Source organism: Juglans regia, chromosome 5 (genome assembly GCF_001411555.2).
Source record: "Juglans regia cultivar Chandler chromosome 5, Walnut 2.0, whole genome shotgun sequence".
In the NCBI taxonomy this organism is placed as follows: domain Eukaryota; kingdom Viridiplantae; phylum Streptophyta; class Magnoliopsida; order Fagales; family Juglandaceae; genus Juglans; species Juglans regia.
This window is the reverse complement of record NC_049905.1, coordinates 6,406,854-6,423,674: the sequence shown is the minus strand read 5'-3', so window position 1 is coordinate 6,423,674 and position 16,821 is coordinate 6,406,854. Positions and strand designations below refer to the sequence as shown.

Below are 16,821 nucleotides of genomic sequence, written 5' to 3'. Positions count from 1 at the left end.
TACCCCTCTCATAGGTAACATACAAAACTCTGCATTGACCTGGTCCAAATCCAACCCAAAAAAGAAACCCAACAAAAAAGAAATGAAAAAAGAAAGAAGAAAAGAAGAATCCATGGTAATTTTAGGGTAAATCATCCCATCCATACACTAAACAGTAAACAGGACATGTCATCTATAATTAGGCTCAAATCATCCCATCTGTGTAATCACAGCTTCTGTCACCCTTTTTTTCTCGTAAAACCCATTAAAGCGAAAACACGAAGACAACGTCAACTATCTTAACCAACCGACTTAGCCCCCAAACCTCCCCCCTAACCCTTTCCTTTCCCCCCTCCCACAATCTCAATTCTCACAGCTCAAGGGAAAATATATAAATGGATAAATAAATAAGGGAGAAAAGATTGAGCTTCCATTTCCAAACCCTGCAAGCCCAACCTTGCTTTCCTCCTTCTATCATTAAATCCTTCGCTTTTAAGCAGCAATCAAAACAGAAACGCAAACCCATTTTGTGTGTCTATTTTGTTTTCGTTTCGTTTCCCGGTTCGTTTCTCTTTGTTTCGAGGTCTTCGAATCCGAATTCCGATCCTTACCCTCGATGTGGCGGCAGTTGGGCAAATCAACCGTTCGAATTCACAACACGTCACCTCCGCCCACCCTCTTCTCTTTCAAGGACGTCCAAGAGCTCTGCGCCGAGGAGCCCCCTCAACCCACCGCCAAGAAACCGTCGATATTCCACCGGGTCCGAGTCGCCAACTCCATCATCCGTGCCTGGTCAACTCGCCCACCGACTCACCCACCCGCAGACTCACCCGAGTCCAGTCCAAATGTCGCAGCCGTCTCGGCCCAATCGGGCAGCGACCCACTTGCGAAAACGCAATCCAAACCGTCGATTCGAATCCCCGGCACCGAGAAGCGCATTGTGGTGTACTTCACAAGCCTCCGGGTGGTGAGGTCCACGTTCGAGGACTGCAGGGCCGTACGATCCATTCTACGTGGGTTTCGTGTCTCGCTCGACGAAAGAGATCTCTCCATGGACTCGGCGTTCCTAACCGAGCTTCAGGAGATCCTGGGCGGCCAAAACCAAAGCAAGTTAAGCTTGCCGAGGGTTTTCATCGGCGGGAGGTACGTGGGCGGAGCGGAAGAGATTCGGCAGCTGCACGAGGCGGGAGAGCTCAAGAAGCTTGTGGAAGGCTTGCCCGCAGTGGAACCGGGCGTGTGCGACGCGTGCGGCGGCTACAGATTCGTTCTGTGCGGCGAGTGTTACGGTAGCCATAAACTGTTCACGGAAAAAAGCGGGTTCAAGAGCTGTACGTCGTGCAACGAGAACGGTATGATCAGGTGCCCTTCTTGTCACTCCGCGCCTCTCTCAGCCGTCCGATTAGACTAAAAGTAGATTTTTATTTTTATTTTTTACTTTTTACTTTTTTACCTTTTACTTTTTTTTTAAAAAAAAAGGGGATTTTGGACAAGTTAATGTTGTAGCTTTATTACGTTATAAAGTTTATTTGGGAGCGTGAACATAGGATTGTGCCACTTTCCTAAAACAACAGAAAAATGACTGCGAGTCAAATAACATTCTTCAGCTAAATTCATTCTATCAAAATTATGGCATCTTACCTTTGTTTTTTTTTATCAATACAAGTAGTTTGATGCATCAAATTGTATTGTTGATATCATTTTTTTTATTAAAAAAGAAAATTTGAGAGAAGAAAGTCTTTTATCTTATAAAAATTATTTTCTTCTTTAATTCACACCGTTTTATTAAATAGATGTCCTATATATCAGTATCGGTGCTCGGGTTTAATGTGCAAACTCACTTACAAAAAGACTGTTCACTTGTAAAACTCAATTTTATCATTTTTGTGCTTCCAATCAGAATGGGACTTTCGGCAATTCTCACGAGGTCCAGGGGAGAGAGACAATAGGAGAAAACAAGAGGTTACAAGGGGATTTGAGATGACCATTAATTAGGTCCAAACCATATGAAATAGTTCTTACCCTTTTTCGTAAAGAAAAATACTTTAGTCAATAAATAAATTTACTAATTGACGTAACCATTAAGTTATAAAACTATTTTTATTGTAAAATAATTATAACATATAATACAAAAATATCTCAATTTATAAATTTATTTTTGAAAAAAAATCGTTGGGTGAATGATTGATACGGAGAATGCTGCAAAAGCCCCACATTACCCAGCCTATCAGGATGGTTCATGCCATCCTCTCCTAGTCGTGTTTAAAAAGACATTTCACAATCATCAAGAGATATTGAAGAAATCATTGACCAGTCCAGCCATCATAATTAATTACTTTTACGATGGATTTAGAAAGAGCAGTAATGCCGTTCGAGTCACGAAATCATTCAACCATGTAAGGAAGGAAGACCGGCAATGACATAGGAACACGATTCAAGCAAGAGCAACCACAGATACGAAATTTTGAGAGTACCTTCCTAGACATTCATGGTAAAAATAGAAATACCACTAGAATAAAGCAATCATGGGGAAAATTATTACAGCACATGGAATCAAAGTTACTCCCGAATTTATATATAAAATGTTGGTGAAAAATATCCATGTTGGTGTTCTCCTGTGTTAAATTAACAGTAGAGCCAAAGACAGGTATAAAAATATAGAGTTCTCTCTCAGCCTAAATTCACAATCCAATAGACAAGGCTTATTGGGAACAAGAACCTAACCGAAGTAAATGGATACTTGAGGAATGTCAACATCATTGTCCTCATCGTCTTCGCAAGCCACAACAACATCCAGGTGCCGACGGTATGTAGGTAGGTCTACTTTGGCCACTTCCCTTGCCAGATCCACCAATTTCTTGTCCATTCGATCTTTGTGCCGAGGGAACATACTGTTATAAAGCAGGCAACTTCCGCATGAAATGCTATAGGCATTCAACCCTTTCTCCTTGAGCCATTGGATGAGTTCCCTCAGGGTAGGGTTGCCTTTCAGGATCCACCTGTCCCAGACAGTCCAACTCAAGTTCTCGTGTTTGATAACCTTGGGTGGAAGTGGCTCGGCAATGGAGAATAAAGGCAGTGCAAGGTTGGCAAACGTGTTCCGATAGTCCTCCACTTTGTGCCCTCCATCCAAAACCTTGTAGAGCTCCAGGCAGACAAGACCTGTGGCCATTGCGGTGGATGTTGCAATCGCAGGAATGATCCTTCCAGCAATAAACTTGGCTTTCAGCTTGTCAACTTCCGGAATGCTGTAATTTCGTGCCCTCATGTTCGCAAGGCCAGCGATAAGGTCCATATGGAAGTTTGTATCATCATCCTAGACATTTATGGGATCAAATTCATGAAAATCAGAAAGCTGATTCAAATATCAGTTTGCAGATAATTACTTCAAGTCAAGGGGAGCTTAAATGGGGGAAGAAGTTTATAGAAATTTCAGAGTAAACCATTACAGACTAATTTTAGATTAACAATAGATCAATCTAGGGGCAGGTGACAAGAGACAAGCATGGGAATAGTGCTAAAAATCGAATGAAAGTGATGGACGGTAGAAGGTATACCTTCTCAAACTGAATTGGTTTCATCCTAAATTCTGGTGCCAGGTTCTTCTGGCACTGCTTTAACTTCATAATCAGTTCAGCAATGACTGCCGAATCATCTATGGAACCTGTAGATATACTCGTAGCCTTCTCATCTGTTACAATTTTCACATCTTTCTTGGGCTGAAATTCTGGGACCATCACTTTATCAACAGCTTCAGCCATCTTCTTAGGGTTCTTGACCCAGTCAGGAATTGGGATACCAAATGTCTCTGCACGTAGAATGGATCCTGCCATAACAAAATGGAGGTGACTAAGATCAGCAGCTGAGAACTGCAGTGGACGAGGGAACCGCTTAGGTGCGGACCAGAATGGAGCCCCAGTACTGGTTGCAGCATCCTCAGGGAAAGTATAAATCAACTGCTTCACACGGTTGGCAAAATAATCTTCGAACCTGAGTGAAGTAAAAGACAATATCATTCTATTGAAGGGGTAAACAAAGACTTCTATCACAGCTTTCACAGAAGGAAAAAGAAAAGCTACTAAAAGAATTATTCAAGGAACATACTTCAAACGAGCCCAGGTAATGCAGTCTTGGAATGTCTCACATCGTTCATTTTCAAGGCACTCCAGCACACGCTCCAAGTTATCCCTGGCCTGAGCATCACCTGCATTTATCATTGCAGTGCTATATTCATTTGGGTTGGATAAATAGGCATTCACTTCTGCTGGTGTTTTCTCAAGCAAACCCTCAAATTCAGATCGAGCCCATGTCAAGCAGTGGTCGATGTTGTGTGGAAATGAATGTACAGTGCACATAGGGGCTTGTTTCTCAGGAGGGTCTCTTGAGGCGCCATAGTTTTCTGTGAGATGAGGGATCACCATCTGAGTGTTGCATTTGGCACCAAGAGTTCCTGACTCAAGAAGTGGCTTTTGGAAATATAAGCATCTCTGATCAACATACAATCTGGCATTCACATTGTCTAGAGCGTTAATGACAACACTCAAATTCTCCCAGAAAGTATCATCAAACACATTCTCAGTTTCAGGACCAACTCGATTCTGCAAGGCTTCAATGTTGAAACGAGGGTTTATTGATGTAGCAGCAGAAGCAGCAACGGTGGATTTGGCCTGACCAATGTTCCAATCACGGAAGAGGAACTGCCTGCTGAGGTTACTCTTCTCAATCACATCATCATCAGTAATTGTAAGCTTCCCCTCATTGCCACATGAAACTCCCATCAAAGCTACATTCTTTAAGAACTCACAACCTAGGGCACCAGATCCAACAATAAACACTTTGGCATCCTCCAGTTTCTTCTGAAGCTTAGAACCGAAGACAGAAATCTGAGCATCATAACGACTATTTAATGGTCTAAAATCAATAGAATCCACCGGCTCTGTAGGAAGGGACTCCACTGAGTCAAAGTAGAAGAACTGTAAAAACAAGCCAGCCAACATTACATTATGAGAACAGCAATCAAGATAAGATATAAACCAACTCTCACCCCTCAAAAAGTGGTCAAGATCGTATTGCAACCAAGAATAAACAATTAGACTAACATCAAAAGCCTAGGTCAGAGGCCAGCTAGAAAGGCTCCTTCAGGCATAATTTCAATATTAGAAAGCTTAACCAACTATCCAGAACATGATATAAGAAAAAATCAGTGGTAACCTGGAAAAGTGGATGGAACTTCCCAGAACATGCTTTCACAACCTCTTGTCCCACAATACCACCAAACATTGCAGCCATGGGATTCAGTACCGCCTTTGCACCAAAGGCAAAATGCCTGAGAAGTTTTGGATTAATATCTTCCTGTCTACCATCTCCCAAGCTCTCGTTAACGTTAGTGACAATAGATATAAGTTTCTGAGCATCCTCTTCTGAACCAGCAACAGGGAACCGCCCCAACTCAGACACAAACTTATCCAGTGCTTGGAATGCCAAGTGCAGGAGAGGTGGGCGATCAAACTTGGAGAAATCACTGAGAAGAAAATCACCAGGCTCAGTTAGCGCTTCTCTCAATGGCTTGAAGTTCAACACCTTGGGCTGCTTCACCTGTGTAACAATACCACCCTTCACATAGGCTCCGTAGTTTGTAGTATCCTCTTCAAGGGTGAATGAATAAGCCCTTGCATTTTTAATCTTCCTAGGTTTCCCGTCATTCAATTCTGTCATTCCGTGAACTTCCGAGAATACAACAAGATCCCCATCCTGAAACTCAAGCCTTTCATCGTCGACACAGGATACGAGGGCAGGATTGTCATTGCTGATTGATGCAATTATACCAGTGTGTGGTTCCTCTCCATCAACATCAACAATAGTAAACTCAGGTCCAAAGTCACAAAACACAGAACCAAAAAGGCCTCGGACTTCAGTTTTGATGAATGCAATAGGAGGTTGATGATTATGACAGTAATCGTTGAACTCAATGGCTTTCTCAAAACTGATATCAGTGAAGACCACAGCCTGCACCACCAGAGAATAAACATTAGCTTATCCAATCCAATAACCACGATACAAACACAAACCAGTGCATTGAGACACACACAGAGCAAATCTATCGTTGCATAAATAAAACAATCAGCTTATATTCAGATAAAACAATCAAGATTTGAACTACGCTGCTGCAACCCCAAAACATCACCAGTATAGAGTTACTGCAAAACAAGCAAGCACTTCCTATCCTATTCGCAAGCATTTTATCCTGCTCCATGCTTTAAACAAACAATTTCCCTTTTCCAGTTCTCTGGTTGAGGATGGTGGCTTGCAATCAAATGGTGTAATGGAAGAAGGCAAATAAAATCATATTCCGCTAGTTCTGAAGAAACACAAATCTCTGGTTACGGCATTAGGGATGTTTCTAACTCTACATCTCCATAACATTGTTAAGAAATTCAGCTTAATGGGAATATGATATATCATCTTTATATTAAATGCAGAGATAAGGCCAAACTGACCCTAGAGCAAACTTTTTATGGACATTTGAGGAGTCTTCATCAGAAGTTCATCAAATAAAAAATTATATTCTAATCATTTACTCTTTACAGTTTCAAGTAAATTACTAGATTTAGAAACTACAATTTCAGTAATACCCATACTAAATTAGCTACTTAGGTGCTAGCTTGTGTGCGTAAATGAAAACCAGATTGGAACTTATAAAGAACACCGATTCAAAGATTTAGAAATTTGTTCCTCATCATTATTCGAATCCATTCAACCAATTTGTGATATGAACTCAACTAGGAAGTAGAACCATAGCAACTACTAAAAATGGAAATTCACCATATGACAACTTACTCTTAAAACCCTAACTACAAATGAAAATATGATGAATATCTAGCAACAACAATAATTTAACCAACATTGATACCAAACGAAATCTAAACTCAATTTGCTATCATTAGGATAATATCCAATAAGTGAAACCTATCATCAAGACAATATCTAATAATTGAAACCTAGAGAATTCCAATGAAATAAGAAATAGTAGACGAAAACTAGGGGGTGGCCCAATGAGAAGCGCTACAGCCACAAAGGAATTATACAAAAGTAATCCCACAAATTGACGTAGCTTTATATGATCCGTTAGATCTACTTTATAATAAAAGTAACGTTACAATCTGACGAACCACATCAAACCACGTCAATTTGTGAGATTGCTTTCGTGTAATCTCTTTGTGGCTAAAGTATTTCTCTTTCCTTAATTGTTACCATGTCCTAAATTTTTCATACCTTTTTGATAAGTTAAATTGTTCATACCCAAATGGCACCCAAACAAAATCTAAGTAAGAACCATTATGCAGAGGTTCGATTTCGAATTGCCTCCAAGAACATCAAGATAGTTAATTTTTTTTGGGCTAAGTTAGAATCAATAAGTTCCATTAATGACTAAACAATCAATAAATCAACAAAAAAATAAAAGAAACAAAAGTACCTGGAAATCAGAAAGCTGTTCTTTTGTCAAATTTGTTGTTAAGGCACGAACAACCACAGCATTGTTGAGCTCCTGCAACTTTTGGAGAGAAGCAAGTGCTCTGTTCTTACCAACATCATCTTCAGAGAAGATGAAATTACTGGACAAATCCCACAACTCTACCACCCCTTCATCATGCAAGGTCACAGACTTGACACCAGCAAGAATGAGGTTCTTCGCTGCAGCAAACCAACAAAAAAGGAACATTGAACACACCAGCAAGAGTAAGGATCACAGAACCAATATCAGAATTACTACGCTGGCAAGAATTAGAATCAACTCACAGCTACATGGTCATGGAAAGAATATGAGGTAAAAGATATCTCTTAGAACTAAAATCAGGGGCCAGAAAAATATAAGAAAGAAAGGGGCAGCAGACGATCCCAACAAATGCAGCGTGTACATGACAATAATGTATCAGATGATAGGTACGCTCTTGCATCATTTCCATATAGTTTGGTTCTCTCGGAGAATGAGAAAGAATAAAATGAACACCACAAACTGTCCACCAACCTCCGAACCTTTTTTGGCAGAGATGAAAAACCAAAACCAAATATGACAATGTTCAAGTGCAAAGAAGCCAGAGAAGGAAAGAATCGCCAACTTAACTGACATGACTGATACGTGAACGTGTATGCGAAAACTCCAAAATAAATAAACTAATCTAGGACAATCTAACAACCAGATGATTTCATAATAAACAGCAATCAATACCCCATCACTCATGAAACTAGATCCTCATAGTGAATATTCAAAATCAATGTGAACCAGACCTTATAAGGAGAATGAAAGACATCTTTTTTACCTTTCCATCGGTGAAAAATGACATTTTTTCTTTATAAATGAGATTTATCGTTGAAAAAAGACATCTTGGTTAATAAAAGAGAGAACTGAAAATTATTGACGGAGAAATATATATATATACCAATCTCGGCGCCAAGACCCTGCATCCCTGAGACAAGGATGTTGGACGCAAAAAGCCGGCGCATCGTCTCACGGCCATACACCGCGAGCTGGCGGCTGTGGAGATCCTCGTCGATGTCCGTCGAATTGGCATCACCCAAAGCCATGAAAGAAGCCTCCTCTTTTTCTTCTTTTTTAACTAAGCTACCGCTACCGTGGTTGTCGCTGCTGTTGCTGTTGCAGTTGTTCTCACCACAAACGACGTCGCTGCTGATCTTCACCGTTGGATCGGCCGCTTCGAGGATCCGAATCTTCTTGTTTTCGTTGTTGTTATCAGTATCTTCGTGTACAGCCACTCCTTCACAAGCTCGCTTTCTAGGAAGCATATAGTGCAGTAAGCTGCTGAATACGCCAGAAAACCCCATTATCGAAAGAATCACAACAACCAGAAAAGCAATCAAGAACTTGTAAGAACAATTAAGATAGTCTCCAAGCGCGAATCCAACAAAGATCGGAACCAGAAATGAAACGATAAACCCTAAGAACCCTAATTTCAACATGATTCCAAGGCTAAAACTCCAAGCAAAGGAGATTAAAGACCTTAATCGTAGAGTTAAAAGTAAAAAAGAAACGTACCGATTAGGACGGTGAGGGATGGAAAGAAGAAAGGAATCTGGGAGATGGAGAGGGATGGATGGATTTCTTTTGGTTGGGGTGGAGGAGGCTTGTGGTTTTTTTTTATTTTTTTCAAATGTTGTTTGTTGAGCAGAAATAGGAAATGTTTGAGATGGTTCGTAGTTCGTACGCGGAATGGAAGTGGAAGGTAGAGCTAGGCGTATTTATGGATGGGCTTTGGGCCTTGTTGAGATCAAATAATTTTTAAATAGATTTTAATATACATAAATAACTATTCACTTACACATTTAAAATAATTTTTATTTTAAATTTTTATAAAATATGAAATATGTACAGTAAATAATAATTGATAAAAAAAAATTATTTCTAAATATAATAATTGAGTTGTTTTATCTAAAAGTGGTAACATTTTTTATTTTAGAAAAATTATATTCATCATTCTTATATGTTATATTTTTTTTCTTATTAAATATGTAATATATAGATAATAAGTAGAAGAATTTAATTAATTTAAAAATATTATAATTAAAAAGTTTTGTTTTTAAAATATAGTATGTGATGCGTGAAAAAAATAAATATCAAAACTTTTTATTTTATTGACATAATAAAATTTAATTTATAACAAAATTAAATTCTAAATTTCTTGGACAAATCAAATTTTATCATATCAATAAAATGAAAGGTGTATTTTTACATGCCAACTTTCAAATATAATTTTTCATAATTAATTTGTTTAAAAGACACAATTATTGTTCATGTGTATAATAAAAGCTTATTAATTTATTTTCGTACCAATTTATAAATATAATTTTTCTCTTTTATAAATTATATCTAAGTTTTAGAATTTTAGAATATAGAGTGAGAAATATACAGTTAATAACGCATCCTCTGCTATCTTCCTATTTTTTTTCATTTTATATTTGGTTTATTAAGGGGATTTTGTCTCTCTTTTTTCAACTTTAAGGGTATTTTTAAAAGAAAAAATTTAAATAACATTACTGTTTGTAGAGTACCCAGCACACTCAACGTGCTGGGGTGAAAAAAAAAAAAAATTATGTGAGGTGTGTGGAGAGTGTGATGTACAGTAGAGTGATTTGTAGCATTTCTCTTTTTGAAATCACATGTAAGTTTGAGAGACTTTACATGTGAAACTCTAGATTTTCTCTACAGGTTTTATTTTAATTTTTACGTTAACGGTGTAAAGTGAGCAGTATAAATGAGCCAATTTAGTAACATCTTTTTTTATTATAAAACATATTTAATATATAATACGAAATTATATGATTACCTAGATTTACTTTATTATTAATGAATTTTTGCAAACAAAGCAAAGTAAGTATAAGGCTTTGTTTAAATGTTGAACTGAATTGAGTTGAGTTGAGTTAAGATGATAAAATATTGTTAGAATATTATTTTTTAATATTATTATTATTTTAAAATTTGATAAAGTTGAATTATTTATTATATTTTTTGTTAAAATTTAAAAAAATTGTAATGATAAATTAAGATGAATTGAGATGAATTGTGACAAAGTCAGATTCAAATCCGAGTCTTACTGCTCACAATATATTTATATATATAATGCTCGCTTAATATTATTATCAACATCATATCAATTATAAATAAAAATAAAATAATTAGAGTGCTGCTAATATCATATTCTTTCTCTATGTCTTTCTTCCTTTCGTTTTTAAGCAATTCCTAAACATATATAGACTCTACACCACTAAATTAGCTTAAAATAAAGTCGACTTCTGCGCATAAAAGCATGTATTATACGCGGAATTGAGATTTTCTCTAATTATCTAATTAAATTAGATGATTTATAAGATAGATATATCATATGAGTCTTACTACATTTAATAATACCCTTGTGTCGGTTCGATTCTTTAACAAAGGAATCCTTTTAGCTTTTGTACATGAAGGAACCTGTTCTTCTTTCCCTTTTTTTATCTTTACAGTAGTGCTGCAGGGCCACATTAAAGCTAGCAACAATTATTTAATTAAAAAAGATTAATGAACCAGGAAACATTGAGTTTTTTTTTTTTTTTTTTTTTTTTTTTTGAGCGGGGAGGGGTGGTTTTGAACTCCATACTTCTCTTTTAGAGACTAAAAATTATATCAATCAGGTCACAGATTTTTAATTGGAAAATATTGATTTAAGTCATTGCTTTATGCTCACTCTTTTGATGTGTGTGCATATTATAGGACAACAATTGAAGTTGGATCACTACATATCCATAACCATTTAGCTCATGGCTACAAATTTAAGGACATCAATATTGTTAGGTAAAATTAAAGCTATGAAAGATTAGAGCCACTATGCTAGGATGCAAGTGAGAAATAAATGACTAGCCAATATGGCTGTATAATGATGGGCTCGGCGTCGATTTCGTCAAAAAATCGAGATACCATCGACATCTACTATGGATCTATTGAACCGGCCAAAACTATAGGTTTGGGAAGAGAAAACCGATCATATCAGTCTCGACGTGCATCGGTGTGGTCTTCAGTCCACTGTCGGCGTCTTCTGTGAAGGAGGAACTGAAGAAGAAGGAAGAAGCGTCGCACCGTTGCTGCCATGGAAGAAGAAGAAGAAGAGAGTTGTAGAGAGGAATAAAAAGATGGGTGGGGGGGAGTTATTAATTTCAAGCTCTAAAACGACGTTGTTTCACTCATTTAAATAAAATGGCACTGTTGTATATACATATACTCAAATATATATATAAATAGATTAGATCGGTCGGTTCAGTTGTTTCTCGAGGCTCAAATTAGCGCTGAACCGCCGATACCAGTTTTTTCTCAATTCCTCTCGATCGTCGACTGGTTCTTTGTCAGTTCTATGCTCCAACGGTCGGTCTGATCGGCTCACAACCGATTTTGGCAATTCCTATACACTCCTACTAGCCAACGATAAGGGATTGATTAGATATAAAACTAGAATGAGACATAAAACTGAAGCGACATGACATAAAGTAAGGAATTTGACTATAATAGGAAGAGAATGAGGGGTGTTTATTTAGGATGTGATCGACTTATAGAGGAGAAGTAAAGAACCAGATAGCTCCTAGACCATTCAAGAGAAATCCATGTGAGCAATTGTAGAGAGCTTAGTGACGTGGGAAAGTTTGTTTAGGTAACGAGATATTTTTAAAATTTTCATAATTTTCTTATCAAACATTACTCAAATATAAAATATTTCAATTTTTAATTTTTTCATCTAATCATTACATAATCACCGAAGTATACCGACAACTGACATGGAATAGTTAATTGAAACGGCTCGTTTTAATATTACTTGATGTGAATGAGTTTTGGGCGAGATCTAACTTAAATGAGAATTTCTGAAATGCTTCGTTTTGCATTCTCTCTTCTCTGCGTGCCTTCACTGTACCTAGACTCCTCCATTCTCTTCTCTCTTCCACTTCCACCTAAAAGCTCCATTCTCTTCTCTCTGAATGCCTTCTCAAGCAGTCGATTATCGTTCTTTCTTCCCGGATGATTACGAGGATGTTGTCTCCAGGTTGGTCACTCATATGACGTTTACTAAAAATGAGTTTTTTCTTCTTTTCTACAACCCGGTTCTCATAGATGCTGGCAAGAATGTAGGTTTGAAATGATCTCCAAACCCCTTCATTTTTCTCACTCTCATTATCTCATGCACAAATTCTCTGCATACGAAATGATCTCCAAACCCCCTCATTTTTCTCACTCTCATTATCTCATGCACAAATTCTCTGCATACCTCTTCACCATGCATCTCTTAGTTCAAATACTCTTTACTCCAAAGAACTTTGAAGTTTGAAAAAGGGAAGTGTTAATAATTCAATATACAATACAGAGCTTCAAAGCTACTAGAGAAGATGTATGGACAAGAAAACTAAAATTATGCATACATCTCTAAATTTTCTCTTTTTTTTTTTTTTATGTTCCAAATAAAAAATAAAGCTTCAAGTTGGAGAAACCATCTGGCAAAAAATCCTATATGCTATCTATAAGAGAACTTTCCATTACATGGAGCCACGAACCCCTGTATTGGAGCTGGAGATCCATACCCCAATCAAGGTTGATTTTCTCTTCTGCTTTTCTGATAGAGTGAGAGAGAGAGTGGGGAGCAAACAACAAAGCATCCAACTTTTTCATTTGTTTCTTCAACAAAGCATCCAACGAAGTGGGGCACCATTCGTAGAATAGTTGGTCCCAAAATAGTCAATGAAGAAGACCGACGATACCCAAAGAAGACCGTCGCGGGCGCAGAAGAGTCTCAATTTCTAGTCGTATGAAGTTTCTCTCTCTTCTATAGTGTTTTCATCTTTCTTCTTTTTTCCCTTCTTTTTTTTTTAAATAAAAATATTAGAGATGCATGCACAACATGGCATCACCACTCTCAAATCACAAGACTATCAAGTAAGGCTGAGCAAAAATTCGACAATCCGACTCCGAATCCAACTCCACTCTGGGTTCGCTCCGACTCCGACAAGTCGGAGTTTTTTCCCTATTGGAAATCGGAGTCGAAGTCGGAGTCGGAGTCATTGAAGAACCGACTCCGCTCCGATCCGCCTCCGACAATCCGCCTCTGCCTTCGCCTCTGACTTGGTCCTCCAACTCCACCTCCGATTTTATACATATTTTATAAAAATATATGTGTTTTTTTATATATTAATCATTTAAATTTTATACAACTATATCTTATATAATTAGTTAAACTCAATAATGTACTAGTTAAATAATATATTTATACTATAATATATAGACTAAATTGACTAATAAATAATAATAGTTTAGTATATGACTATATGCAAATATCATACTATTACAAATTTACAATATTACTACCATGTTACATGTAAGTTGTAACACTAAATTACTAATGTATAAATATAATAACATGTAATACTAATGTATATATAATATACTATAAACACTAAGATGCATAATAACATCAACATGTAATACTAATGTATAATAACTAAAGTATTATTCATATAAATTTTATACAATATCTTGTATTAATTATATTTTTTAACTTAATAAATCCTCAACATATTCCTTTTGATAAATATATTAGTAATACTAATATACATTAGTATATTAATTAGATTTATGGTCTAATACTAATACTATTAGTAATCCATTTTAAGTTTATATATAAATTACTATATAAAACTAATAGTACACTAGCATAAAGAACCACCAAGTGAGAGAAATGAGTCATCCGACCATATTAGACACCCGTAGTCGAAAAATACATCAATAAATGTTAATTAAGGTTGTCGTTTATTGTCATTCAAAAATAGTTGAACTAAAGGCACAAGCTATTCAGGGAGTTTGGTAAGAAATGAGTAGGTGATAATCTTATTTGAGTTGTACTTAATCCAAGATGTAAAAGAGTTTGCTAGACTTTTGGTTCAAAGGAAATATATGAACAAGCTCAAGTAGAGCTGGCAATGGCAATATCTAGACAGCTGTTGATGGAGATGTGTTTGGAGAAAATAATGTCACGTGTGGACTTCATGCATTGACCATCAACACAACCAGCCTCCTCCTCGAGCGATGTTAAGACAATTTACTTATGTTATTTTAAGGAATGTGATCATCGTACGATGTACTTCTTAGAATGACATCTTCTAACATGGTGATGGTTCTCATGAGAGGTAATGTTTAAAGAAGTGTCAATAGACACAACATTTTAACTGTCACTTCTTAAGATTGTGACCTTTGGATTACCATTGATTTATTAATAGTTGTGTCATTTGCTAATCGGTGCATAATGGCCTATAAATAGAAGTCATTGGTGCATAAATAAATTCACTCAATTTCTTTTATTTATCACCAACTTATGAGACAAATACCCTCGTGGGAGTGTCACCATATTACCAAAATTTTACTTCTATTTGTTCTTTATTATTCAACAATAATATTAAGAGCACAGGTCATGATAAAGGGAATTTTATTGCGTATTGTGAAGACGATAAACACAATCAACCTCCTTCTCGAGTGATGTTAAGACAACTTACTCATAGGTTGAATAATCTTGTCAGATTATTATGAGGCACAAACTTTAAAGAGAAGTGTTATATCTATAAAGAGATCCTACAATTGATATGACTTCATATGATACAGTAGAATCTACTTTATAATAAAATTAGTTTTACAATCTAACGTATCATATCAAGCCATATCAGTTTATGAGTTTACTTTTGTAAAATATCTTTGTAGTTAAAACATTTATCAACTTTAAGGCCTAATTTAGATAATGAGATGAGGTGAAAGTTGAAAGTTAAATAAAATATTGTTATAATACTATTTTTTAATATTATTTTTTGTTTTAAGATTTGAAAAAGTTGAATTATTTATTGTATTTTATTTGAAAGTTTAGAAAAATTATAATAACTAGATGAGATGAGTTGAGATAGTTTCATTATCCAAACCAAGCCTTAAATGTTGGTCTTTTGGCTTAAAGGAAGATTAAGGAAATCAAATACTATTTTTGTCATTATATTAATTCTTATATAGTCATGGAATAATTTATTTTGACATTTAGGGCTTGTTTAGAAAGAGTTTTCATCCTAAAATTCTCATCTCATCTTATATCATCCCATATTTTTCCCAAACATCACTCAAACACAAATACTTTCAAACTAATCATTAAAACTTTTTCAAACTAATCATTACAACTTTCCCAAACTTTCAAACAAAAAATAAAATATAATTTAACTTTTTCAAATTTACAAATAAAAATAATATTAAAAATTTATATTTTAACAATATTTTAATTTTATAGTATTTTTTTAATTTAATTTTTTCTCTCTCTTTTCTCAAAACCCAAAAAATATTTAACTCAAACTATCTCATTACTATTTATAAATTATCTTATTACTATTCATAAAATTCTTATCTCATTTTCTAAACATCTTTAAATTGTAGACTAATAATTTTTCTGTGTTTATGTTTGTTTGTTGACTTAACAAAATGTTTGTTTAGAGTTGGAAGGGAAGGACCTGGTTTCATATGCTGTGGTTTGTTAAGAAAACGATCTAGATAAAGATATTGGTAGCCCGATATCATGTCCATTCTAATTGAAACTAAAGCCCGATCCAGGCCCACACTCGTTTCTCGGTATCTCTAATCCTTTATTCAGACCTACAAAATGCAGAAGACCAAGTTTGAGATATAACTTGCAATTCACTCATTCCTTCAAAATCCAACCATTGAATAACAGGGCAGCCAATGATGCACGAGGAATCCACGTGACTGAGGGCGATTAAGGAGTAAAACTAAACAAAGCGCAATGTACGAACCTAGGAATGAAGTCCATAACTATAAGAGACATCCTACCAAGCAAGAAATCCCAACCGACCAAATCCATCTAAGATTGCGATTCATGGAGGTAAGTCCGGACAAGACATATACGCTGAAAGTATACTATCAACGAGAGAATCATGCTCCTATAAAGATTCATACACATTGAGTATCTAGAATCGTGCCTTCGAAGAGATCATATCATATAGAGTATCTCAATCCTTGTAAATAATAGACTCCCAAATATGTTCAAGGGCACATGATTCATTTGATTAAGAGAAGTTAATATCTCTCTAACTTAATTATCGGAGGCATCTCTCGAGACACTTTTTATGTTTACAGGTTGGCTAGAGTGTTGTAGGCATCATCGGAAATTGCATCAACATGAACAAATTATAATTTCTATTTCAAATTTTGAGGCTTGTAAAGTAACTTGTGATATTATTCAGAAAGTGATAGTTCGAGAGTGAAATATTTTACCCCAAAAATAA

At 36.0% G+C, this 16,821-nt stretch overlaps 2 protein-coding genes across 4 annotated transcripts; one reads left to right on the top strand and one right to left on the bottom strand.

The window, feature by feature from the left end:
* Positions 1–165: 165 nt before the first annotated feature.
* Positions 166–1,623, top strand: LOC108989853 (uncharacterized protein At5g39865-like). Its single transcript, XM_018963613.2, has one exon. The coding sequence runs from the start codon at positions 596–598 to the stop codon at positions 1,385–1,387; it is 792 nt and encodes a 263-aa protein (XP_018819158.1). The 5' UTR covers positions 166–595; the 3' UTR covers positions 1,388–1,623.
* An 868-nt stretch (positions 1,624–2,491) lies between these two features.
* Positions 2,492–9,201, bottom strand: LOC108989877 (ubiquitin-activating enzyme E1 1-like). 3 transcript variants are annotated; one of them, XM_035690476.1, is made up of 7 exons: positions 9,029–9,201; positions 8,415–8,794; positions 7,451–7,668; positions 5,188–5,982; positions 4,081–4,949; positions 3,534–3,966; positions 2,492–3,292 (listed from the first exon to the last, which is right to left on the bottom strand). In XM_035690476.1, exons 2-7 carry the CDS (start codon positions 8,776–8,778, stop codon positions 2,696–2,698), a joined length of 3,276 nt encoding a protein of 1,091 aa, XP_035546369.1. In that variant the 5' UTR covers positions 8,779–8,794; positions 9,029–9,201; the 3' UTR covers positions 2,492–2,695. The 3 variants fall into 3 exon arrangements, with proteins under 3 accessions (XP_035546369.1, XP_035546368.1, XP_018819183.1); XM_035690475.1 differs by having other exon boundaries at positions 8,415–8,791; XM_018963638.2 differs by lacking the exon at positions 9,029–9,201 and having other exon boundaries at positions 8,415–8,993.
* Between the last annotated feature and the right edge of the window lie 7,620 nt (positions 9,202–16,821).

What these genes read in the sequence shown, in the direction of transcription:
- LOC108989853 (XM_018963613.2), top strand. Translation starts at nt 596, where the DNA reads ATGTGGCGGCAGTTGGGCAAATCAACCGTTCGAATTCACAACACGTCA.
- LOC108989877 (XM_018963638.2), bottom strand. Translation starts at nt 8,952, where the DNA reads ATGTTGAAATTAGGGTTCTTAGGGTTTATCGTTTCATTTCTGGTTCCG. An exon ending in GGGTCTTGGCGCCGAGATTG is followed by an intron (nt 7,669 to 8,414) that starts GTATATATATAT and finishes GGTTTGCTGCAG; the next exon opens with CGAAGAACCTCATTCTTGCT. An exon ending in AACAGCTTTCTGATTTCCAG is followed by an intron (nt 5,983 to 7,450) that starts GTACTTTTGTTT and finishes CTGGTGGTGCAG; the next exon opens with GCTGTGGTCTTCACTGATAT.